The sequence below is a fragment of the Artemia sp. Qi Xiang Cuo genome, chromosome 10, assembly GCF_049724085.1.
Source record: "Artemia sp. Qi Xiang Cuo chromosome 10, ASM4972408v1, whole genome shotgun sequence".
NCBI classification, from domain to species: domain Eukaryota; kingdom Metazoa; phylum Arthropoda; class Branchiopoda; order Anostraca; family Artemiidae; genus Artemia; species Artemia sp. Qi Xiang Cuo.
The window spans coordinates 65,047,003-65,074,447 of NC_142803.1; the positions used below are offsets into that span (position 1 = coordinate 65,047,003).

The 27,445-nt window shown below is 35.7% G+C and overlaps 1 protein-coding gene across 1 annotated transcript in view; it reads left to right on the plus strand.

The window, feature by feature from the left end:
• The first annotated feature begins 13,603 nt into the window (after window positions 1-13,603).
• LOC148948041 (uncharacterized) overlaps window positions 13,604-27,445 on the plus strand; it is a 92,966-nt gene continuing 79,124 nt past the window's right edge. The window contains exons 1-3 of the mRNA XM_089096070.1: window positions 13,604-13,788; window positions 16,954-17,006; window positions 25,171-25,365. Coding sequence (XP_088952196.1) covers window positions 13,604-13,788; window positions 16,954-17,006; window positions 25,171-25,365 — 433 coding nt within the window. The remainder of the gene's footprint in view (window positions 13,789-16,953; window positions 17,007-25,170; window positions 25,366-27,445) is intronic.

Consider the following 27,445-nt stretch of genomic DNA (forward strand, 5'->3'; position numbering starts at 1 on the left):
TGGCTTGTAATCCTCATTTAGAAGCTGAACATCTCTGTGCTTCACACTGCTAAAATCACAAAAGTAGCCCTTCCAATCTATATATAAAGCTTTGTATTCGGATTTATTCTATGAGGCTATTTTCGCCACCCTCCAGCCATATTTCCCATTTTCATCCTTGGTGTCAATTATCATATGTCTACCTATTATGGTGTCAGCAGTTTCTGCAGAGTCTGGTTCAACTACGTGCTCCTCTTCCTCATCAAATGAACTTCCGGAGTCATCTTCAAGGTATGATTGGTCAAAAGAAAAGTAAAACTCTACTCTCGCCTTCTTTTTCCTTGCGGTTTGTAGTGGATGCTTCATTTGTTTCCCGCAGTCCATGGCAACTGCAGCAAAATCAACTTTAAATAACCCTTGAAGTAGGCTAGGCACTGTTTATATTTCACAAAAGCATGGCTTAGTTTGTTTATACTTTCACTAGCGTTGGTCGAATCTTCCATAATTTCCCAATCTTCGTTTTTCATAAGCGAGCATGCTCGAGTAAACATTCTTCTGTGCTCAATTCTTGTCCACCAGAGTGCAAAATACCTAGCTTCTGACCAGTCTACGTTTAAGTTTAATTCTTCTTCTCTAAAGTTCTTAGAAACAGAAATAGTCCATAGCTCCGAAAGAGAGCTAGGCTGTCGGTTTTTGAGTTACCCGAGAATCTCAAACAGAAGTATTACCTCTTTATTTCTTTCACGGTGGTAACTAGTTTGGCAATTTTTTGAAACAAAAGAGATTCAGGAGTTACCACTCTTTTGAAGAGTCTATCTGCTATTTTTTGCACATTTCGCCACCAGTGGACTTTGCAGCCCCTTAAGGACTTTGCTGCTGTCTCTGCCCCAAGGGTCTCTTCCAAACCTTTTCTTTGTGCCTGTAGGAAGTCAACAATAAAAAATGTCGAAGATCCATTGTCAAACCCAGGGAAAAGCTCTGTCACCAGACTTAATAATTTTGATAGAACTATTCCGTAAGCTATCGCAGTTTGCTAATTCAAAAGAACCCGCGCAATAACTTCGTATTGCATAGTAACTATATTAAGTTACGTGACGTTCATCAGATATCTAAAACCTTTTGTTGCCGGAAATATAACGTCAACAAGCAGTGAATTAGCCTCGGCAAAAATTTCAACCCCATGGTCAGAAAACATTACGACATATGACAGTTTGTTTGGATCAGCACCAAACTCGCAAAATCTTATATATTTGTTTTAGTTATCGTGGAGCAAAGAATGACATGTTTGTGTTGGTCCTCCTTCAGTAGAAATTTCAAATTTCTTAAGTTTTGTGAAACCTTCAATAATTTAAGGACTCCTTCTAGACTCAAAAGATTCAATCTAGTGTCTATTTGAAAGCACACCATAGCCATCTTCTCTTTTTATTATTCTCTCCTTAAGCCTAGCAATCTTATGAGTATCGAAAAAATCGATACTCCGTAACGGCAAGCTAAAATCTGTTCCCACGCCCGCCATGATTTCCGAGGGAGTGATCCCTGGATTCCGTGATGCTCTATTGCATGATGCTCTGCATCTGGCAGAAATGCAGTTTCAACCGGTCTAGGATGGTCTTGACCGTTTTCAACTGAGGTTATCCCATTATGCAAAATACCCATCCATCTTCTTTTATCTTTTGGGTCTAGCGGATGCACGTAAATCATGAAGGCATCACATTTCATTTTGATAATAGTCGATTCCTGGTGCTGTGGACATTTTTGACTTGCATAAGCTATGGGATAGGAAGTAGAGCAGCCAGTTTGAGCACATGCTCTCACCCCTGCACACTTGTTCCTATGAACAATAATATCCCTCGTCTCCCCTTTTATTCTGACAACCCTTTGAGCTGGAATCATACCCTTACATTTTTGTAACTGAAGAAAACTTCAAATGAAATTTTGGTCTGAACGTACAGCCTCATACTCTGAAAAATCGTTGGTGTTTTCTATATATAAAAGTTTTTTCTAGTCGTGGATGTATCCAAGAAATTTTACCTGGTCTTCTGATGAGACAGGCTCAACAAACTCTTGATCTATCATCCATACAATCCTTTGTAGCATATTTCTTTTAGTTGGTTCGGGAGGTGCCTCAATACTATCAGTAAAATTAATATTTGGTTCATACTTGCCCGATTTATTAACCCTTCGATTTGGATGAATTTTTTTAAAAGTTTGAACTTGTTCGGGAGCTTTGTCAGTTTCTTGGGAATTGAGAAAATGCCTCCCTTTTTCAGTTCATGCAAGAGATTTAACTATGTCTGGAGAAGAACCTGGTGTTTTTTTGGTGGAAAAGTCAATTTGAAGAAGACCTAAGCATATGTAGTGCCGAAAAGCAACGTTTAGCAATGGCTGTAGATTCTGTGAGTTGTTCATACTCTGAATAGGTGGTCGACGTCAAGGGGATTGGCAAGGTATCAAGCTTCTTCTGAAGCCAAAAGCAGCTTCTAAGGTCACCTTTTAAAAAAAGCCGGATGTTTACTTCTGTTACTTTGTCACAAACCATAGCAAACATGTCAGCAGCACCAAGACTCTTCCTAAATAAAGAAAACTCTCTTTTAGAGTTAGGCTCTTTCTATAGATGCAACCAGGACAGTCACATGCAACAGAATTCACGGTCCCTCCCCGTATATCGAAGTAGTCATTCACATAGTTTTTGTGGCAAAGACCTTCATGAAGTAAGTAGAAATATACTAAAACATATTTGAAATTTGAATGTATGGCATCAACTTCAGCGTCTTTTTTTTCTGATGTCCATACTAATATCTGCCGTAAGTCCTCTTGCTCAGAAACATAAAGTATCGCTGTTGCCGGATCACCATCCATACCTACCATACCTAAATGTTGGATCTAGGTACTCAAGTTTGCTGGAAGCCTAATGTGAATTACGAACCTAATTGACGGAACGTTGACTGCCATACCAATAGCAACTGTTGCGATAAGTACAACGATTTCACTTTGCCTAAGTACAGAAATACAGAACGTAAATTTTCACATCTTTTAGAGAACGGATGGTAGATAATTGCTGGTTGAGAAGGTGTTCGATCAATAATCTTCTGAGCAGGATCAACGTAGTTTTTTGGAGGGCCCTCAATATAAAGATCTTTGTCTTTTTCTACTTTTTTAGACTTTTTACTTTTTTAAATACTATAAGTTTCAATGTGAATCTCTATATTTGGTTGACTAATTTGCCTTTGATAGAAACTAATTCCCTCGTTGAAAGCTTTTGGTGTAGTTTACTTTCACTACTTGGCGTAAGGGTGGCAGATAAGAACAGTGCAGGAGCTAATGGGAACAGTTGACGAAGCTCCGCTACACGATCAAAGGCGGACCGGAAAGAACCACCCCATTCACAAATTAAATGAAATTCATTGACACAGATAAGTTTCACATTTTTTTTAGAAACTCCAAATTATTGCCATGATTTAGAAATCCAAGGTTCCCACGTGATTCAAAGAAGGCTTCGGGTGTTGTCAAAATGACTTGAGGAAGGTTGGACGGATCAAAACAAATGATAGAACCCTCACCACCTAAGGCAAATACATGAATACCTTTGGATGTTAAGAAGTCAGACTGATTGTCCCTAACTGCCACTGTCGGCACTATTACTGTTCCGCAGCCATTACCTAATATGCACACTGGAATTTGGTAGCACAAACTTTTTCCTGATGATGTAGGCATCAGTATGAGACAATCATTAGCATCTAGTAGAGCCTGAATGGCATCTTTCTGATAGAGACTAACTGAAGATACACATAGCTTTAACCCAACACAAGCAATTGAGAAGGCAGTATTAACGTCAGACTCTCTGTGTGTACCTGAAAAGTGTATTTGCTCATTCGAAAATGAACTATTTTTTAAACATAAGGACATATTTTTTTCGTAGTTACGACTAGACTGAAGAGGAGTGGATGTACAAAGCTGAAAATCACCTGTAGCCCTGTGTGCATTGAATGTTGGTTCGAAATCTGCATGTGAAACTTTGGACGGTATTTCTGGATAGGGATTTCTGTCATTGCAGATTTGTGCCTTTAAGTGTTTTGTTGTTGACGGAGAATACAATTGAACTTCTTTGTTTTGATTGAAGGAAAATTGTGAGTGACCAAGAACAGAACTATCTACAGTAGTCATTTGTGAAAACACAGTCATCCCCCCGGAGACTGAGAAAGACCTAGAGTTCTCCTTTGTTTTGCGAGACAGTGAATGAACTGATTGTTCTGAGATATGCTCAATATGATTTGCAACAGATTTAGCAATATCTGAGGTTGAGGGAAGCACCTGAATTTTGTCAGCAGAATCTGACCCTTGTCCTCTCAGCTGCAGTTGCAAGTCTAGAACTTGTTGTTGTGTGCAAGTAAGGTGGGAAGTGGACTGTAATGTTGAAGACAATGTTTGAGACTGACTTTGAGAAAATTGTGGCTTATACTGATGTAGTTGCAACACATTAAAGTCCGTACTTTCCATGGCTTGCAATCGACAAACTATTTCAGCCATGGCTGGGTGACCGTCAGGAGAAAATGAGCAACAGTCCCGAAACAACTTCTGAAGTGAGCAAACCATGCTTTTATGACATGGCAGAATTCCTCTTTCAATTCGATCTTTTAAAATGTCTTTATCTTGGATTCCATCGTGCTCATACGGATAGTCTGAGCCATAATCATGCAACTCATACAAAAACATACCAAAGGCAAAAACATCAGATTGCTTGGTTGGGTTGCATGAGATAAGTCTTTCGGGGCAAAAAACGACAAAGTCCCCCCATGTGTTTCGCTGCAGGAACTAAAGTGGGTAGACGTATGTGTTAGGGATGTTATAATTTCGATTCTACTTTCACCAAAATCAGTGAGCTTAAATAGCCAAGAATCGGGTAAGGAGGGATCTTCAGTGACAAGAACATTTTGGGATTTTAGGTCACCATGAATGATTCGTTTTTTATGCAAGTATTCTAGCCCGTTTGCGGTTTGTCTACTGCATTCTAAAAACAAAGGCGCTACCATAGTTTCTACAACATAGTTAACGTAAAAAATCCAATAGACTTCTAACGCTATGGATAACGGTACTTTTTGAACCAAATACTAAACTTTTTCTACAATATTCTAGAACAATTGTTGACGCTTCTGGACAAATAAATATTAGCTCTACTATATTCCTGTGAGCCGCTCTTCTGATATCATTTGCATCCTTCACGAATTTCTGTTCATACTTTACACTGCCACTACAACCAAAATATCTGTTTAAAATTATTTCTTTACCCCTCTAATCACAAATTGAGATGGTAGAGAATTTTGATTCTGCTACCTTGGATTTTACGTTTGGGAGATCTTCTTTGGCCAGTTGTAGTTCAACAGGGAGAGAGGATTGTCTCCGAGATGCAAGCTGCCCATCAGATCCAAGATTAAATATGAAATGAGATGGCAGGTCTAGAATGATAAAAAAGAGCTTTGAATAATAGCTTCATGTCGTATATTGGGGGGTGAGAGCTATAGGAATGATCATCCCCCTCCCAAAATTTACTAGTGGGTCATAAATGACATTAAATTAAACATTTTCCAGGCTGAGGGGGGGGATTTAGATGTTCTTTTAACTCATTTTCTTACTTAAGACTGTTCAAATATCCTAGGATTTATCATCAGTGGTGTAAATAAGAGTAAATGAAGGGTAAAAAACTAAACAATGGAAACTGTAGGGACAAAAGAATTATGGTTGCGTTCCGTTTCAAAACATCCAAAATAAACTTATTCTAGAGTGAATTCTTCCATTATATGTGGTTCTTGGACACATTGTTAGATAAGCAGCCACCAAATATGCGCTATTAGTAACAACAGCCGATAGAAACAGTGTACCGTGAGCAAAATGCGATATATTTAAAATACAAACGTTCTTTCCTTCTAAAGATGATTCGGACAGAAATTAAACGTCCCCTAATTGAGTTCAAATACTGCTTCCAAGAGTCTAAATTCTTAATCAGCAAAAAGAGAAATTGCATTCTAGTTTCAGTCAAACAACGACGCTAGTCGGTTTGAATTTCGCTAAGATAATAAGTAACAAAAAAATGCTACGCACAATATTTCTGAGGAAGTTTAAACTGTAAAAACCGTGTGAACGCTTGAATCATCAGAAATATTTAAAAGAATTTATTGGACGAAAGGTTCGCATCCTTGGACCCATCGGGCCAATTATGAGCCAGTTCTTACAGCGCAAGACTGAAGAGCTACGTTTGATAGTGGGGTAAAAATGCTTTTTGAAAAGATTCGTAAAGGAGAACCAGGACCATTCAGATAGAAGTCTTAAATTCTGTCATGGTGTATCTCAGTCACCATTATTGTCATTTGGAATGACCCACTGCTGTTCACCTAAATATGTAAGTTTCAATAAATCTATTGCTTTTTTTATCTGAGTTTATTTCATTTTATGTGTCTGGATCTAGCCTAATAACAGATAATTAGTTCGCAAAATCTCCAAGGTAACGTTCCCAGGGAATCGGATCTCCAGATAGCTCAAGAAAAAGAGGTCACGTTTTCATGGCTGTACATTTTATTTTCACTCAATAATTGAGGGTGGCGCAGGCCTTGTTGGCATAATCTTCAGTGCTATAAGCGGCGCTATCGGAGAAATTATAAGGTGTAAGTTCACGACCTTTGGGCAGAATATCGCCTTTGACGCGGTCAGTATTTAGTACCATACTTAGTATAGCCAGCCAATTTTTCCATCGCTACAAATGGCACGGTTGGAAATTGGAGGAAAACTTGCGAACGGATTACGCTATAAACTTTGTAATTTGAATTTAACTATTGGAGAGATACAGACATATAAGTAAAGTGATTAGGCCTATAACCGCTAAGCTATGACAGAGAAACCCCTTAAAATATCTCATAGGAGATAATAGCCTCCTCCAAAATAGGTTAAGTGAAAAAATAAATTTATTTCGAATTGATTAAAAAAAAATGGCGGACGACCTTAATGACTTATTAATAGTGCAGAAGTTAGTCGCGAAAAATAAAGAAATAGCAAAATCAATCCTGGAGTACAATGGTCAGTCAGATATTGACGAATTCAATATCCAATTGGCCCAGTTTGTACAACTAACAAAAACAGACCTAGGAGCGTTAAAAGAAATGCTCCTACTACGATTAAAAGACCAGGCCTTAACCTTTCTAAAACAGATTGAACATACCATAGGCAATAACGCCAACTTGCCAATAAATACGGTTGATAAATTGTTAAAAGCATTTAAAGATAGATTTATAGAAACCAGTTCCATAAATAATTTGAAACACGGAACACTGAGCTTTGACTTTTCACAAAAAATAAGAGAATACCTGGATAATAAACGCCTTTCTATAGAGGCAAAATACGGAAGTGGTTCGGGGCAACTGTTTGAAAAAGTCGTACTAAATACCTTTTTGCAAGGGCTACCCCCTAAACTATATAGAGTGGTAATATCCCAAAATATTCAGACGTTGGATCTCGCAGTTCAGGAGGTAGAGCGATTGATCGAAGTCGATACGATGGTCGCAAATCATAGTAAAGCAAGAATAAATAGCCTTGGCGATTCAAATGCGAACATAAACTTCAAGAGCGATCAGGCGTCCCCCAATTTCTTTTCGAGGGATAACTCCCCAATACCACAAAGAAATAAAACGCAAGAACTCGCTAGGCAGAAAACAGTACGTTTTCAGCCTATCAAACAATCCAATTACGAAAATAACCCTACAATAATAAGGTGCTATAAATGTAATCGTGTTGAACATATCGCGAGAGATTGCCGTTATGTCCCCAATCGCATACCAAGAATTGCTGTCGGTAATACGCAAAATTACGGCAACCATTTGCTCGGAAGAACAAATTTTAGCACCGGTCGTGCAATAGGCTTTAGCAAGGGTTGATTGCACCAATCAGTACCTAAAAATACGGACCATCCAACTTTGGATAATACTCCCCTCGACGGACACATTAATTACTGATGTGAAAACCCAGATACTCGCCAAGACCAATTTAATGTAACACTGCCCTATAACATTCACGGAAATTTGCCTATGGGACATAAAAATTTTACAAGCCAAGGGCATTGGCTGTCAACGCCAGCAAGCGGCACCGACACGAGACATCCACGTTACCATAATAATACATGGCGAAGACAGACAGACGTAAATCAATTAGATATGCCTACGGAAACTCATACGTCTCAATATCTGTTACAGGCACCGACACATGAAATAAATCCTCAGGGAAACGTTTCAGGCCCCTCATAAATGTAAATTGGACCCAGAGGGTGCCCGGAATATTAAATAGGTCCAAGGCAATGGTGGTGCCGTCTTGTAGTGATATTAATAACAAGTTACCTATATTTAATGATTTTTGTGTAGAAAAGGTTTATTTTAAGGCTTTGATTGACTCCGTTGCAACGATTAGTATCATAAACTCTTGCGTATTTAATATATTGCCTCTGCATATTAGGCAACAGAGGAACCCTAATAATCTCAATTTAACTAGTGTGACAGGCGATAAATTGGACGCAAAAGGTTCAATTTGCCTAAGCGTAAAAAGAGACAATAGGACCTTTATGACAAATTTTATAATATGCGATATCTTTCCATATGAAGCGATCATAGGCACAAATTTTTTAAAGTCTAACAGAGTACTATTAGACGTAGCAAACGAGAGGCTTGTCTACCCGGCTGAGGTGGGGGAAGAAATTTTTACCTTAAGAAATCGTAACAGAGGATACGAAAACAACATAACAGTAAACAAAATTTCTGACGATGAAGTAAATTTAAATGATAAAGGTATTGAATTTGCAAAAATAAAAATAGGAGATATACGACCGTAAAGGTCAAACGAAATCAAGAAGACAGAGGAGCTATGGAAAAACATAGCAAAACCCAACGTGATGCAAAAGGATCCCGCAATGGCGCAGAACAGTGCCAGTATAAATCTATTAAATCATGAAAATAAAGAGCAATATTACGGATTCACGATTAGGAAAACAAAAGTCCCTCCCAAAACGATGCAACAAAATCAAATATCACAGATGATTGAGCCAGTGGTTAGCAAATGCGAAATAAGATTTGCGACCCCATCTGAAATACCCGAAAATCTGCTATGTGAGGAACAGATTATATCTTATGACAAAGGAGAAGGTTTTATTTGGGTAACTAATAATCACGAAAAAGATACAATTACAATTAAAAAGGGGACGAGTTTAGTTCAAATCCAGGTTTTAACGGAGAATGATTTAAATACATGGGAAAATTCTAAAAGAAACCTAATTAATAGTATTAAAACTTCAAATAGCAAATATCCTTTAACTAAATCGCAATTTTAAACAAATTTAATATGGATCATATTACGGACTTGGAACTTAAGAAAAAATTATGTGAATTATTATGGAATTTTAAAGATATTTTCTGCATCTGAAGATGACATCGGGCTAGTACAATTTTATGAACATTAAATATTAACGTCTGGTAATCCTGTAGCAAAACAGCCATATCGTGTGCCGCATAAACACAAAGAATGGTTAAAAAATAGTATTCAGGAATTAGAAAAAAATGAAATTATACGCCCTAGTAAAAGTCCGCATAGTGCACCAGTAATATTAGTACCAAAGAAGAATGGTGATCTTGGACTTGTACTAGACTATAGAGCCCTTAATAAACAAGTAGTTAGCGATAAATTTCCTCTACCAAGAATAGATGAAATTATTGACTCAATTTCAAGCAAAAAAAAAATTTTACTTCTTTGGACCTTACCCAAGGCTAACACTAAGTGAAAATAGCCGAAAAGGATGTCAATAAAACTGCATTTTCAGCATCTGAATATGGTTCATATGAATACTTAAGAGTACCATTTGGATTGAAAACAAGGTCAAGCGCGCTTTGTGGACCCCTACTGCACCTGTTAAGAGGATTAAAGAATATCATTCATTTTGTCGACGATGTCATATGCGTGGGGGAAAACACTGAACAATACTTAGCGAAATTAGCTAAGGTGTTCGAGAAGTTCAGACAAGGCAATTTAAAATGCCGGCCTGAGAAAGTAAATTTATTTCAGCACAAAATTAAATTTTTAGGAGTAGTAGTGACACAAGGAGAAATATCCCCAGACCCTGATAAAATAAAATGTGTTGAAAATCTCAAACCCCCTAGAACTATGAAAGAATTAAGGGGAATTTTAGGTCTTACTGGCTACTTTAGAAAGTTCGTGCGCAATTACGCCCAAACTACAAAACCCCTCACGGAATTAACCAAAGGGAACTCCAAAAATGTTACCTGGTCCCAGGAAGCTCAAACTTCCCTTGACCGTCTCAAGAAGGCGCTCACTTCTGAACCAATATTATCACTTCCTGATTTCGAAAACAGAGAATTTGTGGTTACAACCGATGCTAGTTCAAAAGGCATTGGGGCTATTCTTTCGCAAATAATTCCCGTAGGAAACCCTGATCATTTACAAGGACCTTCTAATAAAAAAAAATAGAAAAAGTTATATGCTATTCAAGTAGAACCTTATCAAAAGGCAAAAGTAGTTATTCCGCCACAAACCTAGAATTATTATCTATAATCCACCACTTGGACAAATTTAGACACTATTTAATTGGTAGAAAATTTATGCTACGATCAGACCATAAAAGCTTGCAGTACCTGCGCACATTTAAAAACCCTACGGGAATTCTAGCTAGATGGATTATGAAAATCCAAGACCTAGATTACGAATTTGAACATTTAAAGGGAAAAAAACGTAGCTTGCGACTTTTTGAGTAGATACTCAGAAAATATTCTTTCGGAAGCTGAAGAAAATGAAGTTAACGCTATCAATGCTAAGAGCAAACATAAATGTAAGAAAAACAAATTCAAAGACACAGTAAAGGAAAATAGGGTTAACTATTGTCTCTTGTCGTTAGAAAATATAAAAAGAAAGCAAAAAAGGACAAGATATGTTCGGCGCTTATTAATTATTTTGTGAATGACGATGATTACCGGATGAATTACAAATTCTTAGAAAAGAGATAGATAATTTTACTATGATCTTGTTGAAGAAATACTGTGAAGAATCGTGACTGCTGAGAAAAATAGAAACCAAACTTCAATAATACCTGTATTACCACAAAACTTAATAGTGCCTGCATTTCAATATTTTCATTCAGATACAGGTGGACATTTAGGGGTAATGAAAACGTTCCATAAATTAAAACAATATTTTTACGTGCCGTCCGCAATGACAAAACTTAAAGAATTTGTAAGTACATGCCAAGCGTGTAACTTAAGAACCCCCCCCCCCCAGCTTATCCTAATCCTCCAATGGGAAGGGTCCCGGTAGCAAAGTACCCCTTCGATATTATCTCATTTGACTTATACGGAACGAGCGGAGGCTTGCCTGTTTCTAGCAGAGGCCATACTTGTATTCTTTCAGTTATAGACCAATTTTCCGGATTTACTTTTGCAAAAGCATTAAAAAATCAAGGTGCTTATGCCACCAGTAAGGCGTTGGCGAAATTATTTTTAAAATTTGGCATTCCTAATAAAATTTTGAGTGACAACGGAAGCAATTTTGTTTCAAAAGCAACAAAAGATTTAATGAGTTTTCATAATATAGAGAAAATGGTGACAGCTCCGTACCACCCACAAGCTAATGGTAAAATAGAAACTAGGCATAAAATATTTTCGAACCTACTAAGTATTTATACAAAAGACAATAGGAACAACTGGGACTAATTCTTACCTTATTTAACTAACGTAATCAACACTGCTTATTCAGAAACAACCAAAGACAATCAATTTTATTTACTTTTTGGTCGTGATTTTAGAATCCCGTATAATGAGATTATTGAATCTCGGCAGTATTATAATAGCTCGGAAGGTTACAAACAAGAATTCATAAATAGGATGAGGAAAACTTATAAAATAGTTAGGCAAGAGTTGGAAAAATGTAAAATAAACCAAGAGCTAAGAAACCAACCCAAAGTCAAGGGGAGTATAGATTTCAAAGTAGGAGACTTCGTTTGCCTAGAGGAACAAGGCAAAAACGGAAGGAAAAAAACTTTCCAACAAATATTCTGGACCGTACAGAATAGTTAAAAAGTAAGATAACGAGTATACTTTTAAAATGGAGAACCCCGATTGCGGAGGAACTAACAAGGCACACAGTTAGCAGAATAAAAAGAGCCAAATTTCCGGAAAGATGGGTATCGCAACCCTCTTCTACCGATTCGTCAGATTCGGAAAATGAGCCACCTATATCAAGATTGGCAGAGCTAAAACCCTTGAATTTTAAAACAAGATTATTTTGAAGATGAGAGCGATGAGGAAAACATCGAAGAATTTTTAGCTATGAAAAATCTAGTTATTCCAGAGAAAAAATCCCTAATACCAGTAAGAATAAGAACGCCAAAAAGACCAAAAAGTTATTCATCGGTAAGTGTGGGAGAATTAGATTATACAATATCTCCAAAAACCCAATTTTCACAGATAGAATTTTGACCCCATGTCCCCCAAAAGATTTCCAGACGATATGGTTTCCCCTGCATCGCCAATAGAAAGGCCCCTGTCCTTACAGGAGGAATTAAACAGAGCTGTAGAAACCCCTGGTATTACTGTAAAGGAAACTCCTCCTAAAGATTCAATTAAAAACAAACCTGCGAGAAGCTATGGATTTAATAAATTTTCCCATAAAAAAGAGTCAAAGTACATTGCCCGAGAATAAACCTCCCAAGGATGACCAGCAAGGTCAATATCATGATATAACTGTGTCCAAGGTCAAACCTAAACAGTGGACTTCATGGAGGGAAACCTTAGTGCAAAGAATGCCCCATCCCCCTGAGGACATGGCCTTCAAACAGTGGAGAAACCCTGCAAAAACTATTGATTCCTCCCAAAGCTCTTAAGAATCTTTCAAATCCCCCGAGTTGAGAACTCAAGGCAAGGACTTAGAGAATAAACCTTCTACTTCCAGAGGAGTAGAAATTTACGAAGGAAGGGCAGGTGATACCTCAAAAAGTGCCACCTCTAAAAGTTCCAATCAGGATTCGTCGGAAACCAGTTCCGAAGAGTCTGACGGCGAATCAGACCATATAGTAGTTAAAGAAATAGGGAAATCAAAACCGACTTCAGCAGCTGCACACGCGAAGGAAACAAGATTAAATGGGCAAGAATTTTTGAAAAAACAATACAAAAAGTTTGACCTTATTTCGCTAGAAAAACCGAAAAAGAAAAAACCGCAAGAAACAGATGAGAAAATAACGACAAGGTCAGGCAGAACGGTTAAAAAACCTGACAGATAGAAATATGCCTTATTAACGTAAAGAAAAATTTCAAATTCCTTATGAAAATCAACTTGCGATCCACCATAATAAGTTTAACAGTGTGCAAGTAATGTTAACCAAGTAAATATTAATGAAAAAAAATAATACTAATACATGTGATGTCAAAACGTCGGCGATCAGGGAGAAAGGCCCAAGGCGAGAAGCTCGTGGTCGACCGATGGTGACAAATAGTGTTTTTAGGTCCTCTGTGGCACACTCTGCCTACTAGGTAGCTACCCTACGAAAATCAACTATACCCCTATAAATGTGAATTAATCAGTTGGATAACCTATAATGTACCCAGTTATCGAGATCAAGAACGGAATTTATATCATGGGGAGTGGAGGTTCGGTTTCCCCTACTGACCGTGTTTTCGGGGTCAATATCGTCGATTCTATATGTGTGGTTCCAATGACCAAGTATAACGATGGCACGTGTGGAGTCGACGATGTTGACTTAGAAAACAGAGGATTTCGGATGTTCACCTAGCCCAAGTAGCCTGTTTCTCCATGGAATTCAACTTATATTCTACAAATGAACTATGGAAATTATCCCCTACTCAGTATTAAGTTGTCTAATCAAATCTAAATAGATGGACCACGTTTTGTGGGAAGCCTGGGGAGGAACTCAAAGCCCATGCAGCTTTTAATTCGTTGGGTTTTGGCGGTCCCCTCGGATTTTCTATGAAAAATCGGCCCAGGTCCTAACTGTGAGCATTTTCAGATCATGACGATGGAATCAAAACCTACTCGAAGGGCGATAATTGATACTGAGTTCATTAGCATAATGAACGCGAAGGAAAACATTATATATTCGGCAGCTATGTTAGTCGTGGACGAACAAGGAAATCAAATATATGAGAAAAAATGGGATGTAACCTACAACCTTAAACGGTATGCACCCCACACCTAGAAGTATGGTTTAGCACTTGCAAATTTCCCCAAGTATCGTCCGGCTAGAAGAGTTGTTAAAACAAAATATAGAAGAAGAAGTGCGAAGCAGCTTGCCTGTTTACAATTATTCATAAGATGCCTACAAAAGAACTTCAATATCAAGTATTTCTATTACATGGGACCTACTCAAAGATACTTATTACTCCTCGATAAATGCAGAGTCCCCAAAATTTGCTATAACCTCGAAAAAAATTTAGAACAGTAATTTTAAATTTTTCCATCTCTTTGAGAAAAATCTGAACTGAAGTGGAAAATTTTAATTTTTTCTTGAAAAATAGAATTGATCTGTAACTTATTTCTTTTCATATGGATAGTTAGGAAAAGAACTTGAACTTTTCTTCACATCAATGAGAAAATTAGCTCCTTATCTTCATAGTGAAATATTCACGATCAATGTGTAACTTTTTCTATCCTCTACAAAAAATTTGGAGGAGAATTTAAAATTTATGTCTTTGGAGAAACATCTGAACTGAAGTGGAACCTTTTTATTATATTAGGAAAAATAGAATTGATCAATAACTAATTTCTTTTTCATTGAGAAAATTCAGAAGAGAGCTTGCACTTTTCTTCACATCATTGAGATATTTCAAATAGAACTTTAAATTTCCTTGTGTCTTTGTGAAATTAAGAACTGAAGTGGAAGATTTTTATTTTCTTTGGAGAAATTAGAATTGAACTGTAAGTTCTTTAATATAAAATCAGAAGATAACTTGAACTTTCTATCTTCTATGAAAAATTTGGAATAGTATTTTAAATTTTTTCATCTCTTTGAGAAAAATCTGAACTGAAGTGGAATCTTGCATGATGACTAGAACTTGAACTTTTCTTCACTTCGTTGAGAAAATTTAAAATTGAAGTATAACTTTTTATCTTCCGGGAAAATATTCACAACTATGGTATAGCTTTTTCTATCTTTTACGGAAAAATTTCAAATAGAACTTTAAATTTCCTTGTGTCTTTGTGAAATTAAGAACTGAAGTGGAAGATTTTTATTTTCTTTGGATAAATTAGAATTGAACTTTGGAAAAATTGGAATTGAACTGTAAGTTCTTTAATAAAATTCAGAAGATAACTTGAACTTTCTATCTTCTATGAAAAATTTGGAACAGTATTTTAAATTTTTTCATCTCTTTGAGAAAAATCTGAACTGAAGTGGAAACTTGCATGATATTGTGGTGTGCACAAAAAAATCTGAACTGAAATGGAAACTTGCATGATATTGTGGCGTGCACAAAAGTTGTAAAGTAAAGTAGTGGTGAAAAGGATGGCTACCTCAAATTGTAAAATGGGTTTAGGAGGAACACTAAGAAAAGAACTTGCTCTGAAATGCCTTTTGAAAAGTATTGCTTGATGTTGTGGGCATTCAAAAAGCTGTGAGGCATAGTTCTGGGTGAAAAAGTTGGATAATTCAACTTGTAAAATGGGTTTAGGAGGGACATTAAGAAAAAAAGTTTTAAAGTAAAGTTGTGGTGAAAAGGATGGGTACTTCAACTTGTAAAATGGTCTTAGGAGGGACATTAAGAAAGGAACTGGTTCTGAAATGCCTTTTGAAAAGTATTTCTAGGTGTTGGGGCATTCAAAAGCTGTAAAGTAAAGTTGTGGGTAAAATGGGTTTAGGACGGTCACTAAGAAAAGAACTTGTTCTGAAATGCCTTTTGAAAGGTATTGCTTGGTGATGGAGCATTCAAAAAGCTGTAAAGTAAAGTTTTGGGTGAAAAGGATGGGTACTTCAACTTGTAAAATGGGTTTAGGATGGACATTATAGAAGAACTTGTTCTGAAATGCCTTTGAAAGTATTGCATGGTATTAGCGTATTCAAAAGAACCAAAAAGCTGTAAAGTAAAGTTGTGGGTGAAAAAGATGGATGCTTCAACTTGTAAAATGGGTTTAGGAGGGACTTTAAGAAAGGAACTTGCTCTGAAATGCCTTTTGATAAGTATTTCTTGGTGTTGAGGTATCCAAAAAGTTGTAAAGTAAAGTTGTGGGTGAAAAGAATGGGTACTTCAAGTTGGAAAATGGGGTTAGAAGGGATATTAAGAAAAGAAGTTGCTCTGAAATGACTTTTGAATGGTATTTCTAGGTGTTGCGGCATCCAAATAGCTGTAGAGTAAAGTTGTGAGTGAAAAGGATGTATGCTTCAACTTGTAAAATTGGTTGATGAGGGATATTAGGAAAGGAACTTGCTCTGAAATGCCTTTTGAAAAGTATTGCTTGGTGTTGAGATATCCAAAAAGCTGTAAAGTAGAGTTGTGGGTGAAAAGGATGGGATACTTCAAGTTGAAAAATGGGTTTAGAAGGGACATTAAGAAAAGATGTTGCTCTGAAATGTCTTTTGAAAGGTATTTCTTGGTGTTGAGGTATCCAAAAAGCTGTAAAGTAAAGTTGTGGGTGAAAAGGATGGATGCTTCAACTTGTAAAATGGGTTTAGGAGGGACATTAAGAAAGGAACTTGCTCTGAAATGTCTTTTGAAAAGTATTTCATGGTGTTGATGTATCCAAAAAGCTGTAAAGTAAAGTTGTGAGTGAAAAGGATGGGTACTTTTAAGTTGGAAAATGGGTTTAGAAGTGACATTAAGAAAAGAAGTTGCTCTGAAATGCCTTTTGAAAGGTATTTCTTGGTGTTGAGGTATACAAAAAGCTGTAAAGTAAACAAAGTTCTCTACTCTAAAGCTGATAAAACCATAAAATCAGGTTGCTTGTAATTAAAGCATGGGATAAAGTCTCAGAAGAAGTTGGAGTTGAAGGTAAGATTAATAGGCTAATTTAGATGGTTTGGCCTAATAAAAAAAAATATTGACTAGTTTATTAGTTTTGTACAGTATAGCCCAGGTTCTGCACCAAAATGCCCTTTATTGGACATAGCAGCTAAATATATAGACTTGCATGGGACAGGCTACTCTGTTACTCACACCTTTGAGTAGGCTAGTCAACCCTAGACTATTAAAAAAATTTGAATAAATGTGCTATGTTTTTTTTCAATTTCGCTTTACTGATGTTACATTCTAATTATTAGTAGTAAACCAGCTTTTAAAGATAATAACAAACCCATTGAGTCAGTGATTTTTTTTTATTTTGCCCAGGATATGTCAAGTTAAGAAGTAGGTTGATGGTGATGCACATTGCAAAGTATATCTGGAAAACTTAGGCTGTTTACATTAACTTGTTGGCTAAAAGAATATAATTTGATGATCTTTTCAATGTTTTATTTCCAAAAATGTTAGTCTAATTGCCACCATTCTAAATGTACCCAGACCTTACCTTCAGATTTCGATTGGTACCCCTAGGCTAAATAGTAGACTTGATTCTAGAACTATTGCTATAAAGATACAAACAAACCCATAGAGTCAGTGATTTTTTTTTTTATTTTTTCCAGGATATGTCCAGTTAAGAAGAAGGTTGATGGTGATGTACATTGCAAAGTATATCTGGAAAACTTAGGCTGTTTACATTAACTTGTAGGCTAAAAGAATATAATTTGATGTTCCTTTCAATGTTTTATTTCCAAAAATGTTAGTCTAATTGCCACCATTCTAAATGTACCCAGACCCTACCTTCAGATTTCGATTGGTACCCCTAGGCTAAATAGTTGACTTGATTCTAAAACTGTTGCTATAAAAATACAAACAAACCCATAGAGTCAGTGATTTTTTTATTTTGTCCAGGATATGTCCAGTTAAGAAGAAGGTTGATGGTGATGTACATTGCAAAGTATATCTGGAAAACTTAGGCTGTTTACATTACTTTGTCGGCTAAAAGAAATAAAGATACTAACAAACCCATAGAGTCAGTGATTTTTTTTTATTTTGTCCATGATATGTCCAGTTAAGAAGAAGGTTGATGGTGATGTACATTGCAAAGTATATCCGGAAAACTTAGGCTGTTTATAATAACTTGTTGGCTAAAAGAATATAATTTGATGTTCCTTTCAATGTTTCATTTCCAAAAATGTTAGTCTAATTGCCATCATTCTAAATGTACCCAGACCCTACCTTCAGATTTCGATTGGTACCCCTAGGCTAAATAGTAGACTTGATTCTAGAACTGTTGCTATAAAGATACTAACAAACCCATAGAGTCAATGATTTTTTTTTATTTTGTCCAGGATATGTCCAGTTAAGAAGAAGGTTGATGGTGATGTACATTGCAAAGTATATCTGGAAAACTTAGGCGGTTTACATTACTTTGTCGGCTAAAAGAAATAAAGATAATAACAAACCCATAGAGTAAGTGATTTTTTTTTATTTTGTCCATGATATGTCCAGTTAAGAAGAAGGTTGATGATGATTCACATTGCATAGTATATCTGGAAAACTTAGACTTTTTAAATTAACCTGTTGGCTAAAAGAATATAATTTGATGTTCCTTTCAATGTTTTATTTCCAAAAATGTTAGCCCGGGGGACCTTTGAGGATCGGGAGCTTCCTTCGGGGTTGGGTGGGGTATGCTGGCCCTTTGGGGTTGGGGTAGGGGACCTTACGACACTGTTCAAATGGAACTTGTGTATTATAACGACCACAGAGTTTCACCCTCAAATGCTCTTCTAAAATATCTTCTAAAATCATCTTTTAAAATGTCTCTAACTGTTTCGCCGAAATAATTCCCTATAACGTCTAAAACGGTTTCACCCAAATAACCCCTAAACGTAATTTCTGCGTGTTCCTTTTGTTTTGACATCCCTGCGCTGTCACATTTGAAATTACTAGGAAACTCTTTCCCGCGTTAATCTCTTCATCTTACAAACAATTCTCCTTTCATGAATCAATAATTGCCCTTAGAAACAACAAATTAATTCCCCTTTCGTGACAAATCAATCATCCTTGGCATCACCCGTCAGACATTAAAAAACTTTGCCCAGAAACAATTTTCCTGGACGAAAATCAAAGACATTAATAAACTTCATCCCGGAAACAATTCTGCTGGATGAACTCCGAAGACATTAATAAACTTTGCCTGGAAACAATAATGCACTTTAGGAAATTTAGGCGGTTGACTCCACTTCGATTATGCAATCAATCTCCCTGGGGTTTCCATGCCCATATTTGGTGTACTGACAGAGTTAGACTAAATTGTAGATCGTAGCAGGGGTGAGGGATCGGAGTCAATAAGGCCTTTCTACTTACAAAAAAAGAGCAAAAATAAAATAAAATAATCTACCAAGCATGAACTACCACAAATCAGCCTCGATAAATAAATGAAACCCAAAACGAACAGAAATTACAATAAATAACCGAGTCAAACTCAAAACAAGCAGAAATTAACATAATTTGGGCGCAAAACCCCTGTGCGTTCCCAAGGCCAGAACAAAATTTGCACTTTACTGAAAAAATAAAAATGAATGTGCAATGTCAGCTCAATATACATATACTGATATTTAATAATCAAAATGTTAATATTATTTGATTTATTAAAGTTATAAAAGTAAAAACATTTATATATTTTTCAGGAAAGTGCAAATTTTGTTCTGGCCTTGAGAAGGCATAGGGGTTCTGGCCTTGGGAAGGCATAGGGGTATAACCGAGATGCTTTTCACTCGTTCAGAAATGCACATACCTTTTCTGATCCCGTTCCCAGGGCACAGCCCCAGACTTTATAAACCGAAAATCATTACTGTGTTACGTGTTAGGAGGTTTAAAACTGGTAATTGTGTATTTAGCTAATGATGATAATTTCTTAAACCACATTGGCTTGACATAACATTAAGAAAGAAAAACGAGCAAAAAGATTCGTCGATGGTGGTTCAAATTTTTGGACTTTTTTTGCAAATCGCGGATATTGGTGAATGACTCACTTTTATGGTTGCTAGGTATTTGGTTTTAATTTTTATAATTTTTGGTTTTTATTGTATTTTGTTCATCTTTTAATTTTTTTTCACATTCACATTGACTTTCCGCGTTTTATTTTTTTGTTTTTTTCTTCGGCACTCTCATCGATTATATTTTTTCGTTTCGTGCTGTAGAAGAGAGGTGTTTTTCCCCTCGAAATATTCGCTTTGTTGTGTTTTGTCAGTATTTTCATTTGACCTTTGAAAACCCCATTTTTGCTCGTTTTTCTTTCTTTATGTTAGCTAATGATTTAATGGCATGCTTAGTTGTTTACACTTGTTTGATTGCGATATAAATTGTTGGATTGTGGATTGGATTTACACATTTGTGGAAAGAATCATAAGAAATTTTTGCCTCCAGTATAGACCGTCTTGAGTGTAATGGTCTGAATCTAGTTCTATACCATTTATCGAGAGGAACTGGCTGAGATTATATTGCAGTTGGTAGTGAGGCTTTTTTCAAGTTTTTTTTTTAATTCCTGTAAGCATACCCTGAGTGACTTCCTTGAGTAGTTGTCTGCATAAGCTTTTCCAACAAAATAATGCAGAGGTTTTCAAGCGATAAACAAGCCTGTTTTTTTCCTTTTTTTCTGCTGTTCTTTGATTTAAAATTGCTTTATTAGCCAAAAAAAGGAAATAAATAAAAAAAAGGAAACATTAAATTTGTCAGTTACTAAAGAGCCCTGTATACCATGAACCAAAGAGCCCTGAAAGTATTCTATCATACTTACCTCCACTATTAATGTTTTTTTTTTCCCCAGTAAATTAATAGTAATACCCTTAATATTATTGGTTATTGGCAATAGTGCTTTTTTTATAGACAAGGGTAATTTGTATAGAAAAAATTGTCGTAGAAACTTCAAAAGGGGCTTATTCGATCGAAAATTGAAAGAACTAGTGCCCTCTGTAATAATCGAAAGTGATGGGAAGCAAATCAGACCCCCCCCCCACACGCCCATATTTTTCCCAAGCACATCCAGTCAAAATTTTGCGATAGTCATTTTGTACAGCGTAGTTTAAAAACCAGGAAATTATGCCTTTGAGGTGGATAAACGCTCCTCCACAGCCCTCATGGCAAGGGTTCTAAGTTATATCCTAGGGAATATAAGGTTTTTATGGGAAGGGTGGTTCTATAAACTTCAGAGGGGGCTCATTGGATCGGGATATTACTTCAGAGGGGGCTTCAGGGGGATAGTAAGATAAATAAAAGTTCAAATAGGGATAAATCCTTTTAATAGAGAGGGATAATTCACGAAACATTTCAGGATATTTCCATCACATGTGCAGTGACCGTCATCAGCAGAAATAGTAAAATAAAACAATAAAACAAATTGCTTCAATTAAAAACAACAAACTATGAGCATGTGGATTTCAAAAGATGACAAACAAAGATGACAAAAGATGACAAACGGCTTCCATTTTAAAGTTAGTCCTTTAAGGGTAAATTGTGGCAAATTTTGAACTAACCAGAAGGCACTTTGTGTACACTATTAATACTATCACTACAGTTACTGTAACTCATGACGATAAGGGTATTAAGGGGAATCTTTTAGGGAACGTTTAAGGGGAGTTTCAATTAAACGAAAAACTATATACATGCAGGTTTTAAAAAAGGGCATATGAGCAGTATCATAGGCTTGCAAAGCTCTATAGTAGCTAGAAATATCCTTTAAACTTTTAAAGGAGGATATTCAATTCAAAACTAAAAGTTCTATTGCCCTTTTTACGAGTAAAAAGAGATTGGAGGGCAAGAAAGCCTTCCTGCAAGCCCATTTATTTTTCAAACACATCCAGTTAGAATTTTCAGACAGCCATTTTGTTGAGCACAGTAGAACGGTCCAGCAACTATTTTTCTAGGGATATTGGGTATGTCAACCCTCAACAGTTATATAATTTGTCTATTATGCTTTAAAAGTAAATGTTGCTTTGAAACAAAATCAAAAGGCACTGTGTGGAAAACCGAGTTTCAAGCTTTGACGCTCATAGACCCAAGTGTTTTTACTATAACGTTTTACTAATGTTACCACCATGCCTTCTCAAGATTAAATAAAAAAAAAAGTTTTTTTTTAACTGAAAGCCAGGAGCGACATTAAAACTTAAAACGAACAGAAAATTATTCCGTATATGAAAGAGGATGTCCCCTCCTCAACGCCTCGCTCTTTACGCTAAAGTTTGACTCTGTCTTGCAACTTTATTTTTTAAAACAATAAAAAACTTTAGCGTAAAAATCGAGGTGTTGAGGAGGGGATAGCCCCTTTCATATACGGAATAATTGTTGTTCGTTTTAAGTTTTAATGTCGCTCCCTACTTTCAGTTAAAAAAACTTGTCTTTTTTTAAATTTAATTTTTGATCGTTTTTTAGTTAATGCACCTTTTATATTGGCTCACCGTCATTGAATAAGTAAAACAAAATTTGCATATTAATTTTACTTTTCTTGTGCTAAATGGCTTTCCAATAAACCAAAACCAATACTATACAGAAATACCAATACAGAAATTATTCCGTATATGAAAGGGGCTGTCCCCTCCTCAACGCCTCGCTCTTTACGCTAATTTTTTTTATTGTTTAAAATCAAATATATTTGTGAGAAAGTCAAACTTTAACGTAAAGAGCGAGGCGTTGAGGAGGGGACAGCCCCTTTCATATACGGAATAATTTCTGTTCGTTTTATGTTTTAACATCGTTACTTACTTTCAGTTAAAAAAACTTGTTTTTTATATTTAATTTTTGAACGTTTTTGAATTAATACAGGTTTTGATTTTGGCTCACCGTACATGAATAATTACAACAAAATTTTCAAATTAATTTTACTTTTATTTGGTTAAATGGCTTTCTCGAAACTTATTTAATTTTATTTACGATCGTTTTTATTAGCAATAAATATACGTAACTTACGAATTAACTTACGTAACGAACTTCTATATTCATATATTCTTAATACATATATTAGGGAGTTTTCCCCCTAGTCAATTTCTTGCTCTTTAAGCTAAATTTTGAATTTTGTTCAAATTCTTTAAGAATTACCCTTAATCACAAAGGCCGTTAATTAGAATAAATAACTCTTATGTAAGTACTAAAACATCTTTGGCTTAAAGAGCGAGGTATTGACTAGGGGGTGAACCCAATCATATATATAATATTTTCTGTTCGCCTTAAGTTGTTATGTTGCTCCTTACTTTCAGTTGAAAAACTTTTTTTTTAATTTAATTTCTGGTCCTTTTTAAAAGAATGCTGGGAGATCCGGCGCCCTCTTCATAGTAATGTCCCTTCCCCCATGAATCTCCCTTCATGGAAAGATCCTCCCACATAACCCCCAACCCACCCCCTCCTCCCACTACCAGAAAAAATCCCCCCTGAAAACGTCTTTATATTTCCCAATAACCAATACCATATGTTAACATTGGGTAAGTTCATAACTTTCAGCCCTCCCCCCGGGGACTTCGGGGAATTAGGTCATCCTAAAATACATAGTTATCATATTTTCGACCATGCTGAACAGAATGGCTATCTCAAAATTTTGATCGGGCGACTTTGGGAAAAAATGTGCGTTGGAGGGGGCCTAGTTGCCCTCCATTTTTTGGTCACTTAAAAAAGGCACTAGAACTTTTAATTTACGTTCCAATGAGACCACCCACGATATTCTAGGACCACTGGGTCGATACGATCACCCCTGGGGAAAAAAAGCAAATAAACACGCATCCGTGATCTTTCTTCTGGCAAAAAATGCAAAATTCCACATTTTTGTAGATAGTAGCTTGAAACCTCTACAGTAGGGTTCTCTGATTTGCTGAATATGATGGTGTGAATTTCATTAAGGTTATATAACTTTTAGGGGGTCTTTCCCCCTTTTTTTGAAAATCAGCGAAATTTTCTTAGTCGAGTAACTTTTGATAGGTTGTATTAAACTCGATGAAACTTATATATTTGAAATCAGCACTAAAATCTGATTCTTTTGATGTATCTGTTGGTATCAAAATCCCGTTTTCTAGAGTTTAGGTTACCATTGAGCCGGGTCGCTCCTTACTTGTAGTTCGTTACCACGAACTGTTTGAACCAGAACATAACTTCAGACTTTACTGAAAACAAAATACATTTTAAATTTTTTCACTTTTTTTTTTTTTACTTGAATAAATAAAAAATTATCAACACTCAGCATATGTATATTGAACTGACAAACCACGGTCATTTTTTTTTTTGTTTTTTCAGTAAAGTGCAAATTATTTTCTGTTCTTGGAAAGGCATGGGGGCTGTCAGCCTTATTCCTGTTAATTTTTGCTCGTTTTGAGTGTGACTCCGTTATTTTTTGTAATTGCTGTTTGTTTGGGTTTCATTTACTTCTTGATGGTAATTTTTGGTAGTTTTACGCTTGGATGATTATTTGAATTTATTTCTGCTCATTTTGGCCTAATGGAGCTCTTTACTTTTCAATGAAGAACCTGTTCTGTGGAAATTTTTTTTTAATTAATACTATTAATAAGGTGATTTAGTGGGTATGACTTTTCTGGTATAGAGACATTAATTTACATTAAAAACTTCTATTATAGGCTCTATCAGTTTTTGATGTTTTCGCCGAATGTTGGTACTTTGATTGTTTCTTCGTGAATTTTTTTTTGAAAAAGTTTCTTTCTCCATGATTACTTCTCCTCCAAAAAATTGATTATTGGAGAAAGAATAAAAAAATAGTTTCTAATGAAAGAAATAATTCAACTTTGCTTGCGCATTAAACGTTCGCCACTTCAGACATAATAAATTACAATGCCTATGTAAAAAAGTATATGTGCACAGACTAAAAGTTTCTATTGTCAAGTCAGAATATACTAAATTTTGGTAAAAATGTGTGCCGCATTTGACTCCTTACTATCAATTGCTAAGTTAAAAATCTGTTTGACATGGTTCAATCGACTTTGTTATAAACCCAGATTTATAATTGTTATAAACACCATTCGTAACAAATTATTTTAGCAAAGATTTGTTTTGTTCTACAGTTATTTTTGCTAATGAACAACAGCATTACGAAAATAGAATGAGTTCCTACAGTCGCTCTGTGCTATAATCATTAAATTTCTGCCCTAGACCTATTTGAAAGGAAGGCCTCAAGGAAGTTCATATGAAAAAGCCTGGAATAACTATTTGAAGAACTTTGAAGGAAGTTCATATAAAAAAAGGATAACAATAAAAGCCTGGAATCTTATTTCAAAGGAATTAAAGAAACTTCGAACTCCTCAACAAGAAATAGAGAAGGAGAAATCTGAAGGAAATGGAGATAATGCCAGGTTAGATTGTAATTACTTTGCGTCAAGAGATTGTGTCATCTTTAATCTTGATATCTAGTGATATGTGCTATTTTTCTTTTTCTTCTGATGCTTCTTGCATAAAAGTCTTGGTTTCAAAAAGAAATTTGATACTCTTCTTAAACTGGTTTACTTCGAAGACAGTCTGACCTGTGGAAGAAATCCCACTGAACTCTTGCAAAATGACTCCGTTATCAGCGATTCTCAACAATTTTTTTTATATTTTTTTTAACCTAGTTTTTTTTTTGTCTTTTAGATCTTGGTTTTTAATCTTTTTCTTTTTTCATGTGTATATAATTATGTAAACTATCAGTTGTAAAAAAATCTTTTATGGAATCATCGTCTTCTTGATTTTTCTTTTTGAAATCGCTTCCTTGATTTTTCGTTTTGAAATTACCCCCCCCCCTTCCCCTAGAATTTTAATTTTTTTTATTTTAAAAAGGATAAAAAGTACACTTTTTATGGTATGATTATTGAAATTACTTTTTTCGGTATTTTCATTGTTGAAAATTGAAACAACATTTTGCCATCCTCCTAGATTTTTGAAAGATACATCCCCCTTATATTTTCGTGAATTGACTCCCCTGGTGCATTTAGGTGCATTTGCTTTCGGGATTAAATAGAGTTTTCTAAGTTTGAAGGAATCAATCTCCGCTCCTTAGAATTAAGGTTAACTATCAGCTCATATTACACACCTCGTTCTATATTCATCTGTATATATCCCTCCTTATAAAGGGAGATCAGAAATTAAATCTAATTCATCTGAATTGCCTTTTTTGGAAAGTATGTAAACGTTGACCAACAAATCCGCTTCTTGAGTCCTTAGGTACCCCTCTTCCCACCCAAAAAATCTACTGGTCTCCACCCTAATAGTTGGTGCTCAATTAGGCAACACTTTTTAACCATTAGTTTTAATTAACTGCTTATTTAGTAAGGACTGGACGGAGGTTCAGGAACAGCTGGCATGCCGTGCGCTAGTATCGCCTCTGAGACCGGGAGGTTGTATTATTTTCTTTTAAACAATTCTAACCAGATTGACATTTTAAAACAATTTGCTTGCTAGTATTTTGGCCTTATACGACTAAAAATGTTGTTTTATTGGACAAACTGCCTGAACTCTGCATTTTGAAGTGATTTGATCTCTATTGTTACATAAAAATTACACTAGATATTTTAGTTTCGTTTGTAAGATCCCTCTTTTGATAACCTAGGACCATTTGCTCAGTGCAATTACCAATGGGGGGGAGGGGGGGGGGATACGCAAGCGTGACTATCCTTCCCGGGAAAAGTAAAAAAAATGGATTTGTTTAGAAAGTAGTTATAGGACTCCAAGACATGTGAAATTTCTTTATAAATTCTTCTTCCAGATTGCACCTGTTATTGAACGTGTTTAATCTTTTTTCAAAAATTATAGAAATGTTCTTACGTTAATAAATTTGGATGATCAGCGTCACAAGAATCAGAACAAACTGCAGATTGATTCTTATATTGGAAATATTCCAATCAAATTTAGTTTTTATTTTGAAAAAATTAGAATTAAAACAAGTTATTTTTACTTTCGGCTCTATACCATAAATTGTTTAACCAAAACATTGGGACTGCATGACTAAACGACATGCGGTCGTAATTTTGAAGGTATATTGGAGGGTGAGGTTTGGTTTGTTGAGGTTCGGGTTGCATAGTCACTTAGAAATAATTCAATGGGCCCCAGAACCTGTTATATCTCAAGAAACTTAGGTACAAATTGGTCAAAAATGGGTGTCAAAAAATTTGTCACAACATCAGGACTACATGACCAAACGACATGCGGTCGAAATAATGAAGGTATATTGGCGGATGAGGTTTGGTTTGTTTAAGAATTAAATTTATATAAACAATATTTTTTTTTAATGAAAGTAAGGAGCAACAATAAAGCTTAAAATGAACAGAAATTATTCCGTATATGAAAAAGGCTGTCCCTTCCTCAACACCTTGCTCTTTAGGTTAAATTTTTTTATCACTTTAAAAAACAGAGTTGTGACAGAGAGTCAAGCTTTAGGGTAAATATCGAGGTGTTGAAAAGCTTGGAAG